The sequence below is a fragment of the Alligator sinensis genome, unplaced genomic scaffold (genome assembly GCF_000455745.1).
Source record: "Alligator sinensis unplaced genomic scaffold, ASM45574v1 scaffold153_1, whole genome shotgun sequence".
In the NCBI taxonomy this organism is placed as follows: domain Eukaryota; kingdom Metazoa; phylum Chordata; order Crocodylia; family Alligatoridae; genus Alligator; species Alligator sinensis.
Window position 1 is genome coordinate 2448061 of NW_005842099.1, and position 9016 is coordinate 2457076.

Consider the following 9016-nt stretch of genomic DNA (forward strand, 5'->3'; position numbering starts at 1 on the left):
CAGGCGCGCTACGACCCCACCTGGGAGTCCCTGGACGCCCGCGCCGTGCCCGCCTGGTTTGACGAGCTCAAGTTCGGCGTCTTCATCCATTGGGGCGTCTTCTCGGTGCCCAGCTTCGGCAGCGAGTGGTTCTGGTGAGGCCTCCATGCCGGGGGCTGCCCCCCCCTGCCCCTTTCCCCTTCCTCTTCCACCCTCGCTGTCCCCCTTCCCCTTGGCCCCAGGCAGCTGCACCCGGCAGGAAACAACCTTTCCTTCTTCTCTTCCAGCTCCACCACCCACCTCAGGGCACCTCATCAGGTCCCCCTCGCCTTTCTCACCCTGCGGGCTCACAAGAATCTATGAAAGGGTGGCCGTCGTAGAGGACAGTCCAGTTGTCCTCTGTTGATACGAAACTTGACCCCTTGATGTCCTCTGTTTTTCTTTTTAAGAAATAAAGGCATCAGGGCTTGTATCAATAGAGGACAGAGTCGTAGAAAACCGGAACGTCCTCTGTGATGGCCACCCTCACCACCTATGGGGATCTCATCAGGTCCCCTAGCGTTTCTCAACCTGTGGGGTGTCAGGAATATATGAAAGGGTGGTGAATAGGGTGGCCGTTGTCGAGGACAGCCCAGTTGTCCTCTATTGATACAAAACCGGACGCCTTTATGTCCTGTTTTTCTCATCAAGAAATAAGAAATAAAGGCATGGGGTTTTGTATTAATAGAGGACAGAGCAGCAGAAAACCAGAATGTCCTCTGTGATGGCCACCCTAGCGTTTCTTAACCCATGGGGTTGCAAAAATATACGACAGGGTGGTGAACAAGATTGGAAAACAGATCGAGGCAGGCAAGGTTCTGCCTATGTCCTTAGACCAACAGGGCTGCAACCAAAAACCCTGCAAAAATGGATCAACACACTGGATTCTTCTTTAAAGGAGGAAAATGTGGGAAACTGTGGCTTTCCCCTGCAGGCTGGTAGAGTTTCAGCCTGCAAGGGGCTGCTTGGGGGGGGGCCCCCATGCCCCGCACACTGGGGGCCTGGGGGTAGTGGGTTGGGAGCGAGGGGCACTGGGTCTGGACTGGCCTTTGATGTCCTGGCCTCTGATGGCCAGGACAAATGGGTCCTGGTACAGTGGTCCTCCAGTACAAAAAAAGGTTGAGAACTACTGACCCCTGCTCAAGGCAGGATCATCTCTGACTGCACATCTGTTTGACCTGTTTGTGGATGTTTCCAAGGACACAGATTCCACATTCTTCTCCCCATTCTGACGCCTGCCCACCCTCATAATCAGAAAGTTCCTCCTCATCTCCAGTCTAGACTTCCCCAGCTGCAGTTTGTCTCTGGGAAGCCACATCTGACTCCCCGGGGCAATCTGGAGGCTCCCTGCTTTGGAGAGGGTTTGAAACCCAATCTAGATGGGAAGGGATCTAGAACTTGGAAAAGGGTGGTGCCTGCGGTGAGGTGCCTCAACCCATATGAGACAACACCTGTTTTTCTCCAGATAAACTCAAAACTTGCCTCCTACACTGGGGGCCAAGGGCTGGGCTATTTGGTTTAAGGGTGAAGCAAAAGGAAATGAAGCTGTACTGGAATGAGTAAAAAACAATCTGCAGGTCTGTAAAATAGGAACTTTACCAAACAGCAGTGAAGGCTGGCTTGAATGTGGTGGCATGTTGAGACCATTAAAAAAAAAAAAAGAGAGGGTTGTTAACATCTGTGGAATTAGAGTGTAGGAGGAATCAGATAGATGGCAGTGAGCCATGAAGTGACTCCCTAAGCACTACCTGACTAGAAATGTTGCTGTCACTGCCAGGCAGGTGGCTTAAATTTTGGGTGGAGCAGGAATCAAAAGGGGGTCACCCCGCTAGATCCAACCCTGTAAATGTTTTAGTGATATAAATGAGGGGAAGTGTAAGCTTCCTACCAGAGTCCCCTTGAACTCAAGGGGATGCCTGTCCCCACTTAAGTGCCTTTTCCACATGCCAATTTCTTTCAGCTTCTCTTATGGCCTGCCTTTCAAGCCCTTTTTAAGAGGTAGAGACAAATATTCAAGATGCTCCCGTATCTCTAATGGACTGACCCTACACAACAAATCAGAGCAACTCCAAGACTATGCTTTCATATACTTGCTTTACATAACCCAAGACTTTGGCTTGAGCCCATGTTTAGCCAATTCATAAAAATAGAGGCTTTTGTTTGGTGGCAGGTGTGGTTTTCAAAATTGCACTTTCCACAGCAAGAAAACCCTGCTTCTCAGTCTGCAAAGACGTACGTGTGAATTAAGTTACAGGCGTGTGTGAGTGTTCACAGGATTAAGCCTGTTGTCTGGTGCACCAGTTTGCTATTTCCGTACCACACCAGCCACAAATTTCTGTGTGACCCTGAGCAAATCACGGAACTGTTCTGGCATTTATACAACAGAGGCAATGACACTTCTCCCACGGGGTTATAACCTAGTTTCAGTCAAAGTCAGAAGAACATATATTCAGAACTTGATCTTTCTCAAGGCAGAATTTGACCTACGTGTATTAGACGTACAGGGAAAGCTTTTAAGAGTCCTTTGATGTGGGCTCCACTTTACTCACAATGTTAATTTTGGACAAAGAACAGAGGTGATGCCTGGACTTTCTTTGCAGGGTACAACTGAATAGACCGTTCTTTGCTTAGTAAAGTTTAAAATAGTCTTCACTGAGATGCTGCTTCTAGTTTTGGGTATGTTAAGACTGCATTTAATTCCTAAAATGGTCGTGTCTGACATTGAACAAAAAGGGTCTCTGCAATTATATATATGCCAAAGGTAGAAGAGTTTTGATCATGATACAGATCCTTCCAGAAGACAGCTTATGGTAGAATCATCATTGCTAAAATCCTTCGTAAGTGTATTAACCATGCATGTTTAACAACCAACAAAAGTACTCCACTATTGGGAAATAAAGACTTCCAAAGTGTTTGTAGGCATTTTGTGCCAGCTGTTCCCAAACATAAGACACTGAAGGGATGAGCCATTGGTTTTAAGTGGACTGCAGTTGCATAAAGTTAGTACAGAGTACAGCCCATTAATTGTAGTCTTATTAGACACCTCTCCCCTGATAAAAGACTTTCTTGTGTAGGGCTTGGTTTCTGTCATGCATGGACATAGAAAATAGTACAAGATTAAAATAAACTCATTTTAACACAGTATATGGCGTTGCCCCTTATATTGTATTTGAACTGTTGCCTGTCCGGTTTTTATATAGGTGTAAATGTTGACTTCAAGTAGCATTTGTGACAGATGTTGGTGTGGCTCTCGGTTCTTGACCTTCTGTTTGCTCGTACCAGCTCTTGTTTCTGGACTGAATCAGTTCTAACTTCCTCAGATCCATCTCTATCTTTCTTTTCTCCATGGTACTCAGCACTTTTAATGTTGTTCTGGAAATGTGCATGGCAAAAGGGAAGAGGAAAGAGGAAGGTGTCTGCTTTTGAATTTGAAATACTTCATGATTGCAAATATTTCCCCCACTTCCTTTTCAGAAGATGATTTTTGGGGAGTGTGGGGGTAGGGAGGGGAACAGTTCTTTTCTTATTGACTTTTACTCGCACAGGGTCAAATTTCTACATGTGTATAAGCACAAATTCTGTTCTCAGTTGTATCTTTGTGGGGTGACTTCACTGGTATCACTCCAGATTCTGAAGCTGGCCTGGGAATTTAAACTTTTTTTTTTTTTAATTGAAAAATCCTTTTCTTCCTCATTTTGTGTCTGAATCCACACAAGTCTAAGCCTACCAGCTTAATCTCAATTTGCAGAAGCCTAAGCCACTCCATATTCTTAACCATTCAAGTACTTACTGTTAGCTGTAGCATTTACTTCTGTGAGCAGATCCCTGCTATTTTTTCTGAGATGGTAAGCAATAGATCTGTTTATGGAGTTGGTAGAGCTGGGGATATAATCAGGCTGGAAAATGGATAGGTGTTGGAGCAGTTGTGCTGTGGAGTTGCAGGTGGTGCAGTAACATGGATATCATCCATAGCAGCTGCCACAAACTGGGGGGCTCTTAAAGAGGCGGAGGCAAAAAGGCATATTGGGCATTCAGCTCTTCTTGGACAGGTGGTGCAGGAAAAGAGCACTAAACCACGTGGGCTCAGAAAAAGGATGGTCCTAAAGCATTGGCACTCCAGGTAGTAAGTGGCCTGTGTGGCTTATACCTCCTACCACCTTTATATGATCAGTAGTGAGTTTTCAGGACTTGGGTCCTATATAATATTCTCTGCATGTTCCCCAGTCCTATCAACACAGCTAAGAATGAAATACTGGGAAATCTGTATAAAGAGAAAAGTAGAGCTGGGTGTCTCTACTTGGCAAAACTGTTACAGTCTGAAGGAGTTTTATTTCATTTCCAGTGTCCTTCTACCACAGCTTTATCTCAGTGGGTACTGCTGGTTAGAATATTAAAACAGAATTTGATTATTGAATTCTCTAGTGCTGAAAAATATTGTTGGCTGATTTTATTGTGTATTTTGTAGGTGGTATTGGCAGAAAGAAAGGAGAAAGTCCTATGTAAAATTTATGGAGGATAATTACCCTCCTGGGTTCAGGTATGAAGATTTTGGCCCGTTGTTCACAGCAGAGTTCTTTGATCCCAACCGCTGGGCAGATATTCTGGAAGCTTCCGGTGCAAAATACGTTGTCTTGACTTCAAAACATCATGAAGGTAAATGGGATACATATATAAGACCTGGTAATAGTTGCAGTGAATGGTTCATTTATTTGAGCTGAACAGAAAACTGGGGAACTCTCCTATCTAGCTGGATAAATGTTCCTGGCAAGGATCATAGGAGGCCCAAATCTCACATAAATAGGCATGGTCATAGAGGCTGCCTATACATGTGCTCGGAAGTGGAGATGCTGTTTTAATTAGAGGAGTTCCTGGACAGCTGCTCTAATTAAAACAGATCACTGTCACGTGTATTAAGCCCCCTTGCATTTCAAAATGGCAGTGGGTGAAGCAATGCTGGAGCATTTTAATTAGAATGCAAATGAGACTCAATTAATTAGAGTCTGCTCCAATGTGTTCCCATTAGAATGCGAACAAGCACGTCTGTTTAACAGCCAGAGACTGGATAAAAGGAGAAGTTGGCTGTCACATTCTTCCTCGTGCTACAAGAAGCTGAATGGTTGCAGTGGCTGAAGCTGAGGGTACTACAAAGCTTCCTACAGCTGCTCCACAAGCTATTTCTTTCTGAGTTTTGCATCATTTGGCACAATAATTTTTTTTGTTTGGGCTACAGGAGTAAATTGTGGGATGTTTTATAGATAATATTACTGTGTGTAAAGGATTTATTAGCTCTGTACATTTTTATCTGTGTATAGAATCATAGAAAAGTAGGGCTGGAAAGGGACCTTTGGAGTTCATCTAGGCCAACCCCACACCAGAAGCAGGATCATCCCTATCCAAATCATCCTATGCAAATCCATTGTCTAATCTATTAGTAAAACTAAACAGTCAACCCTGACACAACCACAAGGCATAAAGCCCTAACCTGCCATAGGTAAAGCAGGGGGATGACAGTGGCCTGTGTCCTGTAATACATGCACTGTATGTTGTTGGGAGTTGATTACAAATTTTAAAAAGTGTACAACTATCAATGTTAGTATCTTAATCTCTGTCTACCATCTAAGTGGAGAAAGTAGACGAAGCAGAATTACTCTTGCTATTTTATAGTTGGGGAACTGAGACAGATTTACAAGAGTTGCCCAAGGTCATGCAGGAACTCCGCAGAAAATGACAAGACCATATTTCCTCTTACTGTGACCTTTTGGTGAATTGTATTAAGGTGCTACTTGTCTGCCATTCAACCAGCTGCATGAACATGAACAAATCTTTATGCTCAAAGGCCTCTTATCTCAGGATATCTGAACATTTCACAAACCTAATTGTTTTACAGCATCATGGCAAACATTCTCACAGACGGGGGTAAAATTACATACAGGGTGTTAGATGAACAAGTACTGGAACTCTAAACAACTTGGTAGGTTTGTGCCTGTTCCAAGTAGAAGGAAAATATTGTAATGATATGACAGAGCACTGGGCTATTGTGCCTCAATGTAGAGACTATTCTAGGAGTAAAGGCACAGGACTCATGAGCACTATTCATGCTCTGACCAGGCAAAATTCTGACCCATGAAAGTTTATGTCAAAACTCCCATTGACTTAGATGGAAGCAAGCTGTTATGCAGGTTCTTTGGCTTTGAGGGGTGAACTTTAACCTTTTTGCCTCAGTAAACTGGGGATAATAATATTTACGTAATTCATAAAGGTGTAAGATTTCTTAGCTAATATTTGTAAAACATTCTGAAATTCAAAGGTAGCTACACTGACTATGGTCTGTTCTGCTTGCAGTACTTTATAATTGTTCCTTGTTAATCTCTCGCTTGGTGTGTTTAGGTTTTACTTTGTGGGGATCCAAATATTCTTGGAACTGGAATGCTGTAGATGTTGGACCTAAACGGGACATCGTGGCTGAGCTAGCAGCATCTATTAGAAACAGGACAGACTTGCGCTTTGGGCTATATCACTCTCTGTTTGAATGGTTCAATCCCCTTTTCCTGGATGATGCCTCCAATATGTTCAAGACGAGAACATTTCCAACTTCTAAGTCATTGCCTGAGCTCTATGAGATTGTTAATAAATACCAACCAGAAATCCTTTGGTCAGATGGGGATGGTAATGCACCAGATACTTACTGGAACAGCACTGGTTTCCTAGCCTGGTTGTACAATGACAGGTATATAATGAACCACCTTTTTAACCATATATTTAACCCCTGCAATTGAGACTCTGACCAATCTTTAGCTTCTTTCTCTTTCAGTATATATTATTTCAGTTGATGAGAATATAACTCTACTGGCTTCCACTTAATTTCCCAGCATGTAGGAATCAAATTATTAGACCTGGATGAAAAGTTATGAAAATGATGCGCCTTCTCCCCCAATCCCCCACCCTCTGATAAAAAAATGTATAGGCTTACAAGCTATTCCATTAAGATGGTATAGTCATTCTCTCTCTTGCTTGCTCTCTCCATCAACCATTGTCCTGGAAATTAAAATAATCTACAATACTGGTGAAGAGGGTGGTTGGAAGTTTTAGGAATATAGTCAGGAACTGCTCTTCACAGATTGGGCCTCTGACCCTGCACATAAAACAAAATCTATGTTCAGGCAAATCTCCCATGAGCATCAACAGGAGACTTGTCTTGGGTATGAAGGGCAGGTTTGGGTCTTTAGCACTGATATCAAGATTGCTCTTGGTTCAGGTCTCTTGCCCATTTCCATTATGTACTGAAGAAATTTAGGAAGTGTTCTACCTCTGAGTTTCTGGAGGGAAAAAGATTAAAGAGGTGTTTTATTTTTTATTAAAAATTGTAAATGCTTATTCAGAACTTCTCTAATTTCAGCCCAGTTCGGGATACAGTGGTAACAAATGATCGCTGGGGAGCTGGCAGCATTTGTAAGCATGGTGGATACTACACCTGTAGTGACCGCTACAACCCAGGACACCTTCTGCCTCACAAATGGGAGAACTGTATGACCATAGACAAGTGGTCATGGGGTTACAGGAGGAATGCGCAGCTACGTGATTACTTAACAATTGAAGAATTGGTGAAGGTACAGTAAGCCAAAGAGATGTACACACTATTTGCTCCTCATTTCTGATTTATTTTAGTTCAGTGTCATGGTAAAACTTGAATTGCTGTGTAACCTCATTGGCTGCATCCAGATGAACATGGCTGTGTGGTATGTGGTGCCACAAACATGTCTATGGCACCACATACCGCACATTCAGATGTTCTCTGGGCTGCAATGGAGCGCTGCCTGTGTGCGTGCTGCTTCATGGTTTGTTTTTTTTCTGGGTTTTTTTTTTTTTGTTTTGGCGGGTTTTTTTTTTTTTTTTTTTTTTTTTTACTCCTGGGTAAAAAATTTTTTACTTCCTGGGAGGAAAAAAATGCAGAGCAGCGCATGTGTGGGCAGCGTGCGTCGCTCAAAAACAGAGCTGGGCCACCTGGAGCTGTGCTGCGGCTGCTGGCTAGGCTCTGTATGGCAGAATTGCTGCTGCTGCAGCCCCAGGAGGCCCTCAGGACCCCAGGTAAGGCTGCTGGGGCCAGCCTGCTGCTGAGGCCAGCCCAGTGCTAGCCCCAGTCTCACCTACCCCACCTAGGGTAACTTGCCATGTGCCAAAGCGAACATGGTACATGTGTTCCCCAGGGAACACAAGTAGCGGTGGTGCATGGTGTGCTGGCACAACCTGGCTCCGGGGAATCAAATATCCATGCTCGTGTGGACACGGCCATTATGGTCATTTTCTCTTAATGCATTATCAAATTCAGTTCAGTACTGGTTCTGTTTTAAACATACATATCGTTTGATTTGATTTTTCTCTTTCTTACACCAGTTTTACAGTAGCGTAACTCAGTTGAATCGCTTTGAATTATTCTACATTTACACATGTGTAACAGGGATGAAAATTAGGTCATAAATTCCTCTGTCTTTTTTTTTTTATAAATGCTAAAGGCAAGCTTTACCTCCTCTTTCCATCCTTAAGGCTCTATCTATATTCTTTACTCATGGAGGTAAATTTGTAAGGTAGTAGAGATTATAATAGGTATGACATGTTTTATTTCGTGTTGTCCTGAGTATTTTATGTAAATTGCATACTAAGCATTTTCAGTATTTAAGTGCAAAAAAGATATCCTTGTTTCTGCACCTGTTCTGTATCTTCTAGAACAGGGGTTCCCAGCTGTAGCATGCATACCCCTGTGGGTATGCAAGACACCTTTGGGGGTTATGTGGGAGAAATTGTGTAGTGGCAGATTAAATTTTCATTATAATAATAATTGGCATTTAAGGGGCTACAATATAAAATGCATGCTAGTAGGGGGTACCCAGGCAGCTGGTAAATCTGGAAGGGGGGTACGCAATAAGTAAAAGTTTGGGAGCCTCTGTTCTAGAATATTCCATCTGCTACTATTGGGCTTTTGTACATGCCACAAAATTGGCCT

At 43.3% G+C, this 9016-nt stretch overlaps 1 protein-coding gene across 1 annotated transcript in view; it reads left to right on the forward strand.

Moving 5' to 3' along the window:
• FUCA2 (alpha-L-fucosidase 2) overlaps positions 1 to 7672 on the forward strand; it is an 8135-nt gene extending 463 nt beyond the window's left edge. Inside the window, exons 2-5 of the mRNA XM_014520238.2 lie at positions 4 to 134; positions 4484 to 4671; positions 6406 to 6745; positions 7415 to 7672. Coding sequence (XP_014375724.2) covers positions 4 to 134; positions 4484 to 4671; positions 6406 to 6745; positions 7415 to 7634 — 879 coding nt within the window. The 3' untranslated portion in view covers positions 7635 to 7672. The remainder of the gene's footprint in view (positions 1 to 3; positions 135 to 4483; positions 4672 to 6405; positions 6746 to 7414) is intronic.
• Positions 7673 to 9016: the final 1344 nt, after the last annotated feature.